Genomic DNA, 18,783 nt, shown 5'->3' with positions numbered 1-18,783 from the left:
TGTGTCTTTTTTATAATAAAAACGTGTTTATATTGAGTGAACAATAGTTCAGTATTGTGTCCCAACAATGTTTTTTTTTGTATTCATCATATTAACCGGTACTTATTATGGATATAATAGTGTGACGAAATCACTTGAATATCGATGTATACTATGAAGATCATGGGACGACGAAAAATCACGGAAGTCAAAGAGGGCATTTCACAAAATATCAAGTAGCATGTGTCTACAGTGAACGAAACAGGACAGAATGCGGTTAATATCTGTTCGAAATCAAAATTACCTTTTAGACGAATACCTTCTTATTAATTAGATTTCTTTCAAGCGAACAAATCAGTGCAAACGGTAATAAACAATGGACGCTTTCTAACAGTTACAGTTTGGGAGCAAAACGTTGTTTGTTTTACGAGCCGGTGGGATATATGGTTCTTACAGTGTTGAAACGAGACGCAGGTAAATGTAGGCTATTTGTTTCGATAAAAATTGCCGGCAATGTCTGCTGCATTCATTAATTGAGAAAAAGTGGAATATTAGAGTAATACAATGAAAATGTAATTTTAATTTGATATATAATAATTACATAATAATAATTGTATGTGGAAATCAGTTAAAACATAATCCAGTAATCGTGTATCGGTTTAAACATGGATTTAGACCAGATGATGCAGAGCACTTAAGGTTTCATTGGGAACTAAATCAGTGACCGCTTACAAATGACGCAATTTATTTTGAAGTACATGTTAACAATTTACAGGTCTATACTTATCATGAAAACACGCAATAAACAAGACTTATTCAGGAACCCGGCGTAAATGAAAACTATGCACATTCGGTTATTAACTGGCCTGCTTTGTATTATTTCCGTATTAAAAAATGCCTAATGACTACCAATGGCTAGTGTAAAAACAATGCCTACCCGTAGATGTGCTGACCAGCGTCTCTCCGGGGTTTAGTACGGTGACGACGGTGGATACGGTCTCCTCGGTGACGTCATCGGCCGCACGCTTTTTCCTAGTTCCGCCTGTAGGAATCACGTAGAAAGTGGATAGAAGTTAATGCATGTGTGTGGTAAATTAAGAAAAGAAAATTAAAAATTAGTGTATGAACGAACTATGACAGATATCGTTTGCTTTGAAACAAATCTGCTAAAACCTGTTTGTTCTTTTATTTTTGTCAATATTTAAATAAATTTGTATTATTTTTTATTTGGCAGAATATCATATTAAGTACAAACATTAACAAATATTGGATTATGAACTCATATCGCAACTCAAATCCGTTAATTTATACATGCTGCCGTATATATATATATATATATATATATATATATATATATATATATATATATATATATATATATATATATATATTGTCTACTTTCAATCGACACTTATATACAAAGAAAAAATGCTAATTGACTTTAATTAAAAATAGGACTTTATAGCTTATTTTAATCGGCTTACATTAAGTCATAACTCTTCAAACGTAATTTTTATTGTAAATCATGACTTTAGATCGGTTTATTTCCATAAAGACAAAATAACAGGTGAGATCGGTTTATTTCCATAAAGACAAAATAACAGGTGAGTTGATTGTCGATTTTCAATCGCGATTAAGAACAGTTGTATTTATTGTCGTATTTTAATCATTACTATGATACAGGTGGGTTTATTGTATTATTGCAATCAAAACTATATAACAGGTGTTTTCAGTGGCTTTTTTCAATCAAGACTATGTAACAGTTGAAGTAATTTTCTTATTGCATGCAAAACTACACAACATTTTTCTTGATTTATTTAAGTCCATGTTAAATAACATCTGAGTTAATTATTTATTTTATCTACGATTATAAAATCGACGTTGTAAAGTTCTTAGCTCAATAATAATTTTATAACAGTGACAAGAAACAGTCGTTGGGTCTTTTAAATGACTATTTTACTCGCAATGGTTACAGCGATGTGAGATAACTATTGCAGCGTTACGAACAATAACTCACCTGCTGGTGGTGTTGGTGCTGTTGGTGCTGCAGTTGTTGTTGTTGTTGTTGTTGTTGCTTCTGTTGGCGCTGCTGGTGCTGCTCTTACAGCGTCGCAGTCCGTAGGCTTCAGTAGATATATAGACCAATTATTGAAATAAAAATATAATAATAAAAACTCGCACTGGGAAAACGGGGCTAATGAATGTGTGCGTAAAGGCAAGGTAGAGAGCAAGGAGCGACAGCTCAACGTGGAGATTGACAGTGAATGTGAAAAATAAAAAGAATTACCAGTTTCCACGCAGAGTTGTTGTTCCTTGCTTTAAAAAGAATTACCAATTTCCACGCAGAGTTGTCGTTCCTTGCTCTCACATACACTCTGACAGCACAAGAAAATCCTATCAGATTTGGTAGGATTTTATTGTTTTGTTTAAGTATTGTTTTATGAATAGTAATACATTTTCAAATAATCTATAAGTTTGTGTTCAAAATAACAACGGTAAAATTATTGTACCACGTGGCTAGGCTATCGTAACAAAGTTGGTTATGAAGGCAATGATTTGATCCAGCTATGATTCCAGTCAAATTTCTGCGCGAAAATTTACGAAAAACGATAAATATGACAAACGAAAACCACATGCACTGTGACTGAAAACGCATTGTTTGATTTGTTTAATTTCCCTGCAGATTGTTAAAAAGAAACCGATGAGATGGCTTATTACTTAACGATGATTATAAAATTTAGCAAGCCAAATCCAAAGGAACAATTAAGCATAGCGTATTAAAGTGAACGTGTTGCGACATGAAGTGATCAATAGTAAATTGTAAATGCTATCGAAATGCTATCAGGAAAACTGAATTGTATTATTAGTATGACTTTACTAAGATTTGTGGACAAGGCCCCAGGAAAACAACTATAACTTACAGCCGCGCACGAGTCGTCGCCGGCCTTGCACATCCGGGCTGTGCACGTGAGGCCGAGCTTCTGTGTGTCCCGGAACTTGAATGCCTGGATCGAGATGGACTTTGCGGTTTTGTTCACACCGGATTCGATGAAGGAATATATCACCTGCTCAGCGGTCGTCATCTTGCCCTTGGCGGTCGGGCAACTAAAGTGGCCAAAGAAAAATTAATATGTTTTAATGCACTATGAGAAATAAATATTTAGTGTTGCTCGAAGAGTGATGGAAGTTTACTGGCATCGGGCACAGCTAAGCAAATTCCTGTCGTCAAGAAAAAAACATGATGGTAGATATATTTTTCATTTCAAATTCGTTATATGTTTGTATGTTTTTTACGTTTTTCGAATGTTTACCACAAACCATACTCGAATTGGCCATTTATACATAATATTTCAATAATTTAAATTTAATGCAGAAATTGCAAACTGATAATCATGGAAGCATAGTACTTGTACTGGCAATGGTTTCCACTGGACAGGTTTTCGTTACGAGGTGTTTGGCAAAATCCGGAAGGCAGATAGTGATAGTTGCATATACAGTGATGCATCACCATTTTCTCACTAATCGTTGATGTTCAAATATCTTGAGCTGGGTCGGTAATTTGCCATTTCATTTATTTATTTTTAAATAACTGCTCACATTTCGAAAGAAGTATTTTGTCATATCATTAATTTAAATTAACCGTTTGCAAAAGACCCAATAAAACACAACAATACATTTAATATACCTGTCTTATAAACATTTCAGAAAATGACACCAAATATGATTGGCTCTTACATGGTCATTGAAATGAGGGTATAAGTAAGCTTAAAGGGGCCTTTTCACAGATTTGTGCATGTTTTGAAGTTTGTCATTAAATGCTTTATATTGTTAAATGTAAACATTAAATTTTAAAAGCTCCAGAAAAAAATCAAAAATAAAATTTAAAAAAGGAAAACAAGTAGACCGCTGCAGGGCTCGAACAAGTGACCCACGGAATCTTGAAGTAAAAACGCATTAGCCAAATAAGCTATTCTGCCAATCATACATTCATTGCATATTTTATACGTTATATAAGCAATCTTCGTAGTTTCACAAATTTAAACGACAACAACAGAACTCTCCAAATTATTCAATTGTTTCGCGTTGCAACGCTTTATAATTTTTAAGTTTTTAAATCGTCAAAAGATGCATATAATGGCTATATTAGACCATGGCAAATGTTCAGTAATACTGTTTCATCACAAATATCATAACTAAACCGAAAATGTGCGAATCTGAAACAACTTTTTTCAATTTTGTCAATTTACCAAACCGTGAAAAGATCCCTTTAACATTTCTTGAAGCATAATCGAAACACATTTATAATCTTACGGTGGCTTCACCATAATTCATGCCTACATACCCACAATTCATGTCTACATACCCACAATTCGCGTGTTAATACCCTCTATTCATGTCTACATACCATAATTCATGTCTGCATACCCACAATTCATGTCTACATATCCATAATTCATGTCTTCATACTCACAATTCATGTCTACATACCCACAAATCATGTCTACATTCCCAAAATTCATGTCTTCATACCCCAAATGCATGTCTCCATATCCACAATTAATATCTATATACCTTAATTCATGTCTAATTTCCCACAATTCATGTATAAATACCCACAATTCATGTATAAATACCCACAATTCATGTCTACATATCCACAATTCATGTCTACATACCCACAATTCATGTCTACATACCCACAATTCATGTCTTTATACCCACAATTTATGTCTACATACCCACAATTCATGTCTACATACCATGATTCATGTCTATATACCCACAATTCATGTCTACTCACAATAATTCATGTCTACATACCCACAATTCATGTCTGCATGTCCATAATTCATGTCTACATACCCATACTCCATGTCTACATACCCATTATTCATGTCTACATACCATAATTCATGTCTGCATACCCACAATTCATGTCTACACACCCACAATTCATGTCTGCGTACCAATTATGCATGTCTACATACCCACATTCATGTCTTCATGCCCACAAGTCATGTCTACATACCATAATTCATGTCTGCATACGCACAATTCATGTCGACATACCATAATTCATATCTGCATACCCATAAGTCATGTCTACATACCCACAATTCGTGTCTACATACCCATACTTCATATCTACATTCAACAATTCAAAAATGTATGTCTACATACCCAAAATTCATGTCTCCATACCCATAATTCATGGCTACAAACCATAATTCATGTCTGCATACCCACAATTCATGCCTACATACCCTCAACTCATTTCGACATACCCATTAATCATGTCTACATACCCACAATTCATGTCCAGATGGCTACCCACAATGAATGTCAACAGATGGCTTACCCACAATGCGTCTCTACAGATGGCTTACCCACAATGCGTATCTACAGATGGCTACCGTCAATGCATGTATACAGATTGCTACCCACAATGCATGTCTACAGATGGATATCCACAATGCATGTCTACAGATGGCAAACCACAATGCATGTCTACAGATGACTACCCGCAATTCATGTTTACAGATGGCTTTCCGACAATAAGTCTCTACAGACTGCTTACCCACAATGCGTCTCTACAGGTGGCTACCCACAATGAATGAATACAGATTGCTTACCCAAAATGTGTCTCTACAGATGGCTTACCCACAACGCGTCTCTACAGATGGCTACCGTCAATGCATGTCGAAGGATGGCTACCCACAATGCATGTCTACAGATGGCTTACCCGCAATGCGTCTTACGGATGGCTACCGACAATGCATGTATACAAATTGCTAACCACAATGCATGTCCACAGATGGCTTACCCACAATGCGTTTCATAGATGGCTACCCACAATGCATGTCTACAGATGGCTTACCCGCAACGCGTCTCTACAGATGGCTACCCACAATGCGTTTCTACAGATGGCTACCGTCAGTACATGTCTACGGATGGCTACCCACAATGCATGTCTACAGATGGCTTACCCACAATGCGTATCTACAGATTGCTACCCACAATGCGTCTCTACAGATGGCTACCGTCAATACATGTCTACGGATGGCTACCCATAATGCATGTCTACAGATGGCTTACCCACAATGCGTCTCTATAGATTGCTACCCACAATGCCTGTCTACAGATGGCTACCCACAATGCGTATCTACAGATTGCTACCCACAATTCATGTCTGCATTTGTTTTTACCACAACGCGTCTCTACGAATGGCTACCGACAATGCATGTCTACAGATTGCTTACCCACAATGCGTATCTACAGATGGCTACCCACAATGCGTCTCTATAGATGGCTACCCACAATGCATGTCTACAGATGGCTACCACAATGCATGTCTACAGATGGCTTACCCACAATGCGTATCTACAGATTGCTACCCACAATGCGTCTCTACAGATGGCTACCCACAATGCATGTGTCTACGGATGGCTAACCACAATGCATGTCTACGGATGGCTACCCACAATGCGTATCTACAGATTGCTACCCACAATTCGTGTCTGCATATGGCTTTACCACAACGCGTTTCTACGGATGGCTACCGACAATGCATGTCTACAGATGGCTTACCCACAATGCGTCTCTATAGATGGCTACCCACATTGCATGTCTACAGAAAAACATTACCTAGATGAACGCATTAATCAGGTATAGTAAATAACATACCCAGATTTGAAAATCTCGTATGTTTTGAGGGCTGCACCTGCGAGAGTGTTGTTTGCGATGCAACTGTCGATGAACACGTCATCAAATGCTGCAATAAAATTTGGTCAATTTTTATGAAACCAAATATGCATTTTATAACAAGTAAAATAAAGGTACCTAAACTTATTGCAATTTTAATTTGGGATCCCAATCTTAAAATCATAATCCTGTATCTTTACAAAGAATTTTATGCTTTTAGCTGTTATTTCGGTTTTGTAAAAACTAATAGCCATGTAAAAAAGTGTGTATTTGCTTATTTGATCATAAAATGTGTACGCTGATTGATAAATATTTAAAGGTTTTCCATGTAAATATTAGCAGAACTGCCAATTTTGCCTGCTTGAGATGAGTACAATGGAATATATTTTCTTCCCACATGTTAGATGTACCATGCTTGTTATTAATTCGATGCTTGTGAATGGACTTTTTTAAACGAAAAATACAATTAAAGCGCAAAGTGTCGTCTTAGCAGTCCGCACATGCTGATCATGAACGACACTTTCCGCTTCAATTTTTCGTTTAAAAGTAGTATCTTCTTTGCGAAAATCCCGTGAAGTGTCATCCCTGATTGTTCTGTGCGGACTGCATATGCAAATCTGAGACCACGCTTTACGCACGTGCATTTAACCCTGTCTCTTGCCTTCGGGGTCGTCCACATAGACGACCACTTCGAACACGGTGCCGACGACAATAGGTCCGGTCAAAGGGGCGTTGTCTTTCTGCAAGGTCATGGCGACCGACTGGAACTGCTTTTCCTTGGAGGTGGTGTCCAGGTCCCTGCAATAGGCGTGCGCATTCAGATAAGCTAAATACGTTATGGGCGTGTCAGTTCAGGTCAATCAAATACGGACATTGGTATGTCAATTCAGGTCAATCAAATAGGGACATTGGCATGCCAATTCAGGTAAATCAAATACGATCATTGGTATGTCAATTCAGGTCAATCAAATACGGACATTGGCATGACAATTCAGGTCAATCAAATACGGACATTGACATGTCAATTCAGGTCAATCAAATAGGGACATTGACATGTCAATTCAGGTCAAGCAAATACGGACGGACATTAGCATGTCAGTTCAGTCAATCAAATACGGACATTGACATGTCAATTCAGGTCAATCAAATACGGACATATGTCAATTCAGGTCAATCACATACGGACATTGGCATGTCAATTCAGGTCAATCAAATACGGACATTGGCATGTCAATTCAGGTCATGCAAATACGGACATTGGCATGTCAATTCAGGTCAAGCAAATACGGACATTAGCATGTCAATTCAGGTCAATCAAATACGGACATTGACATGTCAATTCAGGTCAATCAAATACGGACATTGACATGTCAATTCAGGTTAATCACATACCGACATTGGCATGTCAATTCAGGTCAATCAAATACGGACATTGGCATGTCAATTCAGGTCAATTAAATACGGACACTGGCATGTCAATTCAGGTCAATCAAATATTGACATTGGCGGTACATTCTGGCCCCGTGTTCACAAAACATTATTTGCAATCGAAAATCGATTTTGCTTGTCATTGAAAATGGATTTCCATTGTAGTTGATAGGCAAAAATGAAAATCGATGTCAGTTAAAATCGATTTTTGATTGCAAAATCGTTTTGTGAACACGGGGCCAGGTCTATCCGACTGTACGGCGAGAACGGATTGGTATTTTGTTTATCAATAGTTGTTACTCTGAACACAATGAAAACTGTAGTTGCTTTGTCTTACATGACTTAACAATCAAAATAGTTAGGTTTTGCCAAAATTGTTTTTAAATATGCACATATTCACATTGCTCAAATTGTTTTTAAATATTCACATATTCATGTGCATAACCGTAAGAAGATGGTTGTATCTAGGGCTCAGTACTATTCCGATATCTAGTCCGAAATTGTAACGGTCTTGTCTCGTAAAAACATTCGTGTGCGTTACTTTTTAAAGACAAATGACGGACCCATTTATTACCATGTACTGACTGAACATTTGCAAAGGCATACTCCAAATTCCTACTTTCCTGTTGTTGAGTGTCCAAGGATTTCGTTATTTAGACACCAGGGACTATGATTTACCATTGAACAACAAACCATTCTTTGGAAAATTTAAGATTGATTGACAAATATGGAACGATCAACTGTTTACTGATTTCCCTATCTATATATGTGTACATACGTGGCGGTGAGGGAAACGTCCGTGATCTCCTTGTACACGATGATCTCACTTCCGGTGTGTGTGCACGTGAGGGTGTACAGCTCGTCGATCGAGGTGGTCAGGTCCGCGGAGTATCGCACTAGGAACTTAGCCGTGTACGAGGTGTCCTGAAAATCAGTGCAAGTGCGGACTGCACAGGCTTAACCGGGACGACACCTCGAGCACATGAATTAAGCCCTGTCTTCACAGAGCGCAGTGCATATTTGTGTATTGAAATTCTACTAAGTTTTCCTAATTTGCGAAGAATATATTTTTTTTAATAATTTTCAAGATTCGTTTACTGTTATAAAAAATATAGACGGGACATATTAAAAATAATAGAGAATTAATAGTTTCATCTACAATTATTCAAATAAATAAGGAACTTCGTAACGACACATTTTTATGTACTTGGACGATACTGTCACGCATATTCGTATTTGAAGAAAACAAATCGTGCTTATTGTATCATATGAGCAGAACCTTTATAGTCACATTTTATTCATCAACTAATTACCTGTTTTGAATTGATTTTTTTTTCCTTTTCTTAAAGATGTATCATTCATACCCACTTTGAAGCATTCTTATAAAGTACAAATGTATGATGTTGCTTTTTTTAAGTACATCTATTATGGACCCTTTAAAACTTCTCAAAAGACAGACAAACAAATATACCCCGTCGGTGGTGTTTGTCTCCAGGTAAGTCTTTGCGCAGTTGGTAGTTCCGCTGCCGATGTCAAACGTCACGGCGAACACCTTGTATCCATCGGCGGGTAGTCCCGTCGGCACACAAGGCGTCGGCGCCGGTGTCGGCAGTGAGGCGGCGCTCAATTCTACCGTTCCGTTAAACGTTTGCGGAATCCTGATTGTATACTTTGCCGTACCGCCTAAGCAGCCAATCTCCACTGGAAATGACAAACCAAAACGATAACATATATACGTGTAAAGCGAAATTGTGCTAAAAACATGCAAATAAAGAACATTTTTTATAAAACATACTTTTTTTCTTTATACTGGTATTCTTTATTACTTGTGCAAGCATATTCACGAAATGGAGTACTTTATCATACTACTTAAAATACCGGATTCATGATCAATTTAATGAAAAGCCTTGCGGAAACAAAACTACACAATTGAAAACAAAACTATTTTACCTGCAATTCATAGAACATGTGTTTATCGGAAGTTCAGTGCACTTTAGACAGCGTGTGGTATTAAACACACCTTTCATCAAATACATTTGCCATAAAGTATTAGTATACAGTTTTTTGATTGTTTTCACGATTGTTTAGCCTTAGCATTTGGCATATCTCTTAATTTAAAACAAGAAAATTACAAATATCCATCAAGCAAAACATACCCAGTTCTTTTTCACAATTAGCTCCATAGTAATCATACGGACAAGCGCACACTTGCGATCCAGAAACCGTAACGCACGTTCCGCCGTTCTGACATATTGTGGAACAAGGAGTAGAGGCTGAAAACGACAATGCTGTTTTATAAAACGATATCTTCCTTTGAGCTTAATAAAAAACGCAGAAGCAAACACATTTAATATCCGCACTAACCTTTTGTCGATAACTTAAGTTACAAATTTCGGGTTTTTCGTTCGTGTAATAATCCTTACCTAGCCATGTACGGATTAGTTTGTGCATGTTTGTGGTCCTTTTTCTTTTTTTTGAGTTTCCATTTAGAGCTCCATGCATTGTCAATGGTATATTAGTTTTTATGGAATCAATAAATTGGCATTCGGTTAAGTCACAAGCTATTTTTAAAGTTTCATATGTAATATGAACAATGTGTCTTGCAATAATGCGCATCGAATCCAAAAGTAAAGTGCATGTATTTCATTGCATCGTTGTGTTGTCCTTGTTGTTGTTATTTTTTCAACACATTATGCTTTTTACAGACCCTATATAATTTCATGTTATTGCGGATATTTCACAATGTACTGGATCAACTATACAGTTCATTCAATTTAATATAATTTTCAGTATCTTGCACTTGACATAATATTGACAATATTATTGACATATTGACATACATCACATTTGCACTTTGTGCTTGTTTGTTTTTACTGATACATTTTCACCGGCAATCCATGTTTTCTAAAGACTGGTATCATAGCTGCAGTGGTATAAAGTGTTTCTTTATACTGATGCACATTTATATGAATGACAGTACCTGTTTGAAACATCATTTTAATTTCACATAACTACTTACTGATACAATGTATTATGCATTCGATTGCAGTGCGTCTATTACAACATAGTGCAGAGTTTCCATAATTATGAATTTCCAAGTTGCTATCGTATTTTGTAATTGTCTTCACGTACTGACATTATATTTTAAATAATTATATGTGTTGTTTACTTACTGATGTCATATTTGCAATTGTAGTACGTGTTTTCTGGGAGTGTACATGTACAGTTTCCATCAGATTCGCATATTGCGTTGTTTTGACAGTCGTCCAATCGCTTGCAGTTGTACTCGGCATTTGCTACAAGACATGGGCAGACTGGGTTTAAGCATAAGGTGCTGACACAAGGTACATGGTAGAATTGTATTTCAAATCTAAAGAATATGAGTCGAATTCTGGGAAAACTGGGCGGTATGCATGAGCAAACACAGTCGTCCCAGATTAGCATTAACTTTCCACCTAGACTGGATTTTCGTTTAAAACAGACTTCTTTACATGAAAAAATGATACAAATGTTTTAGTCAAACATTGATAAGTTCTATGTATTTCAGACAATAGCAACGCACACTTCATTTATTACAATGTTATTATGGCATTCCTACCTTGCATGGCGAACGCCATGCCCAGTAAAATAAACGACAGGGTCTCCATGATGAGATCACGCAAGTCGAAATGTTGGATTTCTGAAATAAATAAAACATTAATGTTCGCGTCTCTTCGTGGTGCGAGTAAATGTACTTTTAATACATATAATTGTATGCAATGCAATTGAATCACATATATAAAAGTATGCAATTAGTGTTTTCCTGTAAAATATTTATATTAAATTCCATGAGAGATGGGTAAAATTTACCTAAAGATGTTCCATCTTCAATGGTAAATACACCAGTTTACATCAAAGAATTTAGTTCGCTAACAATATGTTGAACGTTTTGAAATATATTCAAATATTTAAACGGTAAATTATATTACCAATGGGTGTGTGCCTTTTAAATCAGATAGTTTGATTTATACGCATATTTATTTATCATTAGCAAGTCGTCATATATGACAGTTAAAATCATACGTATTTATGATAATAGACACATACGTTATGTTATTTAATTAACATGATTTAAAGAAAACTAACGTTTATTAACTGACGTATTTTGTGCAAATCATTAATATTGAATAAATTACTGTCAGGCAAAATGTTAAACGCGTGCCTTTGCTTTGGTGATGTAGATTTTGTTAAGGCTTGTCAAAAAAGGTAATTATAGCAGTTTTTTCTAATTCTAATAATCACAACGAAACTAGTAAAAAAATAATGATGTGTGTTGCTAATGTAGTTAAAACATTATGCTTCCTCGTACGCTGTTAACCCAGTTATGCCTGGCGTCTAGAAAAAAAAGGCCTTTGCAAACATCGTAGAACGATCATGCGGCGTCTCATCAGGGTCTGCGCTGTTTGCTTAAAGGAATTTTTGTAAGAAATGTTCTTAATATAGAAATAAATATACTTGACATCCCTAATTTTGGAAATAAATTGATCCAATTTAGAAGGATGGGAGAATCCACTAGGCATAAATGGGTAAATGATGCTGTCGTAAGTGAACCTGGTGCCAGTCATCACATGCCTTTTGTCGATATTGTGTTGTTCCGATGAAACAAATATTTTTGTTGTTACTGTTTTAATGCTAATATGTTGTCTTACTGTAAGGAATTGATAGGGAAACACATATTGCAGTCCTTATAGAAATAGTCGATTTTCCATCTATTAAAGAACCAGATGCTACTGCCATTTGACAATGTGTGAACGTCAATGATACAAAAGATGAGTTTGGGCGATGATATGAGCCGCGCCATGCGAAAATTGGTGTTATGTCAAATGCGACCAGCGTAGCCCCATACCCGCATGCGTAACTTCTAACCAGACTGCGCATATGGCATATTAGCCATTTGTATGATACGACTCGTTTTGAGGCTATGATTGATCTGTCTGTTCGCTATGATAAATAACGAGTTTTAACGAGCGTGTTCTTATTTCCTTGTTGACGACGAATACTTACATTATGACGCCTTTAAACGTGAAGAAGAATTAATTCAAATACCAATACGCCCAGACAATAAATCAATACATATATTTATATTTTTGTTTTTGTTAATGAAGCAAATGTTCCATGTATATATACGCGATAAACAAAAAGTACCCATTTTTTATTGGTATCCGTAACAATTGTTTATTGAATGCTTGTGATTGAACAAAATATGTACAATGCTCGAATAAAAACCAATAAGTACATATAAAAATAAAATAAACACGTAAATGCACATGTATCAGCTTTGATTTGATATACTCAGAATAATTTGCAAACTTTGTATTAGATCATGGGTTAAGTGAAAAAATGGACATGCACTATTTATAAAAAATAATCGTGTCTTCGTGTGAAATTCGTGTACAACTTGGCCAGCTCTTCCAAGAGCGCTCGAATGATAAAACATACCAGTTGGAAAAACATTACTAGCCCCCACCCCCCACCCCCCTTATGTTTGTCTAAATGCATGTGTCCAGGGCTTTTATGTGAATTGATAGTATTCAAAGATGCGCTATTATTTTCCATAATTAAACAAAACTCTAAATTATTATTTGGTCAACTTCATCGAAAATCGCAACAACAATAGTGAATTACTTTCAGTGGTTTGCTCAACAGTTAAACAAACTATTTCTTGTGAATCCAATAGGGATCAATTCAAACATAATAACTACAATAGCTTCGTCTATATAGAAAAACGTGTGGCATAATGGCCAGCCTTTTTTTAAATTATTGTCAACCATGCAGATTTTTATTAAAAAATATAACGGGCGCATGTATGTATGCGTACAATTTAATGTATATCCACTGACAATATGTGTCATATGTCATTAATATGATTTTTTTGGAAAATAAAATGTCAAAGACAATGAAACTATTCGATCTTCATTGTGTAACTCCGAGTATTAAAGACGGCCACTCACTATCGCTCATTCATTTCTTTACTTTGCAATGTTAATAGTAAAACCAAGATCTGATGTATTTAGGTATTGAAGTCGATCTGTCATAATTATTGTGTATGGATTAGAATACATTTGAAAGCAATTTATTCGTATTTTACGCGTATAAGAGCTATAAAATACTTGTAAGTATAAATTAATATTCACAAAAGCTACATATTTAAAACCCGTTGTGAACATATCAAATAAATGTAACACACAAATACGAATGATGTTGATTACTCATCGAGATCATGTTTCTAAATAAACCAAATTCCCGTACGTACAACTTACGGTTTTGTTCAAAGCATCACAACTGATAATGTGGAAACAATTTTGCGACGAAGCTGAGCTTCAATATAGGCATGGTAAATTCACCATAGGACGTGAATGATTCGTTTTACAAATACGGTGAATGAACAACACTCCAAAAACGGCACCATGCATGTCAATGGTTTACAAAATGACAATAGAGGGAAACATTATATGCGTTAAGTGTCGTCACAGATTAGCCTGTGCAGTCCGCACAGGCTAATCAGGGACGACACTTTTCGTCTAAACTGCATTTTTGCTAAGAAGAGACTTTCTTTATTAGAAAAATCTCACAAAGCGGAAAGTGTCGTCCCCGATTAGCCTATGCGGACAACACAGGCTAATCGGGGACGACACTTTACGCACAATCATTAATACCCCCTTTGCACTGAGCACGGCTAATAAATATCATACAAAACCATGCACTTGAATAAAAAACTAAGTGTTGATATCCGATGAAGAACATTATGTTAGATATAAATCAACCATGGTGCGCAGAAGCGTATTACAATAAAGACAAATCGTCATTCTTCAATCAATATGAATAAAACCCCTACGGATTCCATTAGTATAATCACTTTAAAGACGAATTTTAAGATACATGCTTAACTGGATAAAAAACCATGTGGGCTCGTTAGACAGTTTACATAATTTTGTTAAAATGGGATACAGCTCTTCGTCTAAAATCATGTAAAGACTGAAAAATCATCATGTAGCGGAAAGGCGGGGTCTTGGCACGATACTTCAACAGTGTTTGGGACGTCTTCAATTTTTAAATATCAAACAACATAAAATAAAAATCGCATTTAGCACATGTTTAAATGTGTCAATGAAGCTTAATGAAGGTGGAATGTATAGCAAAATGTAAAATTATTATAGTGCGCATTAATTAGTTAAAGCCACACACCTTGCCTCTAACTTTGAAATGAAATACACGTTAATCAATACATAAATATGCAATTTGAAAGAGTTCAAAATTGTCATTAAATCTATAGCCTAGTTGGCAAGTAATTTATTATTTTTCAAACGGTACCACTTTTAAAACCGAAAGTAGGATTTCTAGACGTATACGTCCTTTTCGGCAAACGCGATTATTTTTAAGTTTTAAAGCGCAAAAAGACTGATTCATACCTTGTAACTACCAGATATATTCTAATTGGCATAGATAAAATATGTTTTTTATTTATACTTAAATTTATTACGCCAAATAAGGTGTGTGGCTTTAAAATGTGATACAAATAAATTTATAAAATTTATATAATTTAAACGCATACAAACGGTAACCACAGATTTGTTTAGTCCACAGATTTGTTTAGTTTGAATGCATTCTTTGTTCAACTGCGTGTTTTGTTTGTTTAATTGTTTCATTGTAATTTTAAAATGAGTGTATATTTTGACAGATTGTTGTGATATACAATAAGTGGGCACATCTATATACAGTTTACAAATTACATCCTTAATTTAACAGCATATGATATCCATCTGCCAAAAAATAAACACTATGAAAATGTATACTTTTTAATTCAAATGATTACGAAACCTTACTGATTAACTGGTAAACACGTCCTTATTACTATATTATTAGTGGAAATACATGATTGAATTAAGCGATTAATCAATTGTTATGGATAAATTGCTAATTGTGTTGTATTGGCAAATTGTTAATCCAAGATTTATGAACAGAGAGTATCCCACAAACGCTACATTTTTGAAATGTCATGAGACTCAATTAACAAACTGCTCGTACATCATGAACAATAACATGACAAATTGTCACAACATGTCAGAGACTGAGAAACTTAAATACATATTTACAGATGAGATGTTGCTTTATATATCAGCAAATCCTGCTTTAATATTCTCAAAGAAAGAAGGAATAGTTGATATTCAAAATGAATTGTATATACTTAAGTTTTATGCTATACATTGGTAAAATAGCTTATAGACTAGTTTAGGTTTTAAAGGGGCCTTTTCACAGATTTTGGCATTTTTTAACTTATTCATTAAATGCTTTATATTGATAAATGTAAACATTGGATCGTAAAAGCTCCAGTAAAAAATCAAGAATAAAATTTAAAAAAGTAAAAGAACATTGCCCGGAGCAGGTTTCGAACCAGTGACCCCTGGAGTCCTGCCAGAGTCCTGAAGTAAAAACGCTTTAGCCTACTGAGCTATTCCGCCGAGTACACATACTTGACGTATTTTATACCTTATATAAGCAATCTTCGTAGTTTCACAAAATTTAACGACAAAAACAGAACTCTCCAAATTATTCAATCGTTTCGCGTTGCAACGCTTTATAATTTTTAGGTTTTAAAATCGTCAAAAGATGCATATAATGGCTATATTAGACCATGGTAAATGTTCAGTATTACTGTTTCCTCACAAATATCATAACTAAAACGAAAATTTGCGAATCTGAAACAACTTTTTTCAATTTTGTCAATTTACCAAAGCGTGAAAAGATCCCTTTAAAAAGCAAGTGGTATTTTAATGTATGAACAATATTGACAAGTGTAAATAATACCACATAGTCTTAGATAAAATAACTAATTTTAATAGAAGAAAGTTTAAACCACGTGGCAGTAATTTGATATTCAATAATTGTTAATGTATATAATTATATAATCTCTTATAAATCATATTATGATTGGTCGCATACATTTGTAACTCTGCTTTTTATATGTATTTTAATTGTTTATGTATTGCGAATGAGATTTTAATAAAACATTGAATTATATAATAAAAATGATTATATTATTATTATTACAATAACCAAAATAATTAGTATGGTCAAAACTAGCAATACACAAATAAGAACGAAATAAAGTATAAAAATAATGCACAAAACAACTTACCTGGAGGAATTCAAATATTAAACAATACCACGTGTATTATAATTATACCATCACAGATGATACGCGTCAGTAAAAGAAGATTAATTAATTGATTTTCATAACTGGATTTATTTTGATTATTTGCACGCATTTATTCTTCATACTTTGTGTTGCATTGCAAATTAACTGTTACTGAAATGCTTTCATTAATTTGATATAAACCAATTAGCAATGAAAAGTTGATTCAAGTAAGAGTATCCTACCTTTCGGGCCACCGATGTTAGACTGACTGAGATTTTACTCGTCAATGTACTGTGTTCCCTTTTAAATATTCGTCGCATGATTTTAAGTTAACGCAACTCTTACAGATGAACCTAATTTGCATAACCCCGCCTTCAGGATTTATTAACGTAATAAGTATCATTTCTATTAAATCTGTCAGCGTATTATGTTCGGTTACGCCCTGCGAGATTAATTTGCAATTCGTTTTCTAATTTTCAAAGATCCCATTGATCTTCAATGAAATCAAAAAGACAGGCTGGACTATTGAGAGGCTTGCAAGTTCGTGTGAAAGACGAGGTATTTGACGGCAAACTAGCGCCTAAATTGTTGAATCATTGACTCTCTGGTCGAATATTGCGTTTCCAGGGTGGGTTAACTGTCTGGATCGAGACTGTACATATATCGAGCCTATCTTTGGAACTGTTTATCATGCTGTCTGAATGGAATATCGGTTTGCGCATTTAATTATAAATGCGCGTCTCACCTAAGCGACCAGTGTTCAAACCCAGTTCCCGGTTCATGTGAGCTTGGTTTGCGGTCACCATGCCGGACAGGCTGAGTTTTCTCATTACACTCCGACTTTCCGCCACCGCACAACACCGCAGCAAAAGTCTGCACCAACATTGACAATTGGTCATTCAAATTAGCCGGAAAGTGCAGCTATAATACAAAAATCCTTCCCAATTTTCGCGACTCAAGTGCGTTGATTAGATATGAGCGCTGGGGCACATTCTGGGACCGCACATAATGTATATATAGCCTCATGCTGGGACACATTCCGGGACCGCACATACTGTATATATAGCCTCATGTTGGGACATATTCCGGGACCGCACATAATGTATATATAGCCTCATGTTGGGACACATTCCGGGACCACACATAATGTATATATAGCCTCATGCTGGGACACATTCCGGGACCGCACATAATGTATATATAGCCTCATGCTGGGACACATTCCGGGACCGCACATAATGTATATATAGCCTCATGCTGGGACACATTCCGGGACCGCACATAATGTATATATAGCCTCATGCTGGGACACATTCCGGGACCGCACATAATGTATATATAGCCTCATGCTGGGACACATTCCGAGACCGCACATAATGTATATATAGCCTCATGCTGGGACACATTCCGGGACCGCACATAATGTATATATAGCCTCATGCTGGGACACATTCCGGGACCGCACATAATGTATATATAGCCGCATGCTGGGACACATT

At 35.6% G+C, this 18,783-nt stretch overlaps 1 protein-coding gene across 1 annotated transcript in view; it reads right to left on the bottom strand.

The window, feature by feature from the left end:
- The window catches only part of LOC127867842 (EGF-like domain-containing protein 1), an 18,877-nt gene extending 1,319 nt beyond the window's left edge, over positions 1 to 17,558 (bottom strand). The window contains exons 1-11 of the mRNA XM_052409335.1: positions 17,527 to 17,558; positions 11,708 to 11,788; positions 11,283 to 11,405; positions 10,266 to 10,382; positions 9,581 to 9,810; positions 8,888 to 9,033; positions 7,343 to 7,479; positions 6,664 to 6,751; positions 2,901 to 3,084; positions 1,997 to 2,102; positions 917 to 1,021 (exon numbers count right to left, since the gene is read on the bottom strand). Coding sequence (XP_052265295.1) covers positions 917 to 1,021; positions 1,997 to 2,102; positions 2,901 to 3,084; positions 6,664 to 6,751; positions 7,343 to 7,479; positions 8,888 to 9,033; positions 9,581 to 9,810; positions 10,266 to 10,382; positions 11,283 to 11,405; positions 11,708 to 11,756 — 1,285 coding nt within the window. The 5' untranslated portion in view covers positions 11,757 to 11,788; positions 17,527 to 17,558. The remainder of the gene's footprint in view (positions 1 to 916; positions 1,022 to 1,996; positions 2,103 to 2,900; positions 3,085 to 6,663; positions 6,752 to 7,342; positions 7,480 to 8,887; positions 9,034 to 9,580; positions 9,811 to 10,265; positions 10,383 to 11,282; positions 11,406 to 11,707; positions 11,789 to 17,526) is intronic.
- Positions 17,559 to 18,783: the final 1,225 nt, after the last annotated feature.

This window comes from Dreissena polymorpha, chromosome 2 (assembly GCF_020536995.1).
Source record: "Dreissena polymorpha isolate Duluth1 chromosome 2, UMN_Dpol_1.0, whole genome shotgun sequence".
Lineage (NCBI taxonomy): Eukaryota > Metazoa > Mollusca > Bivalvia > Myida > Dreissenidae > Dreissena > Dreissena polymorpha.
The sequence above is the reverse complement of the archived record's forward strand: the minus strand, read 5'-3'. Positions and strand labels throughout refer to the sequence as shown.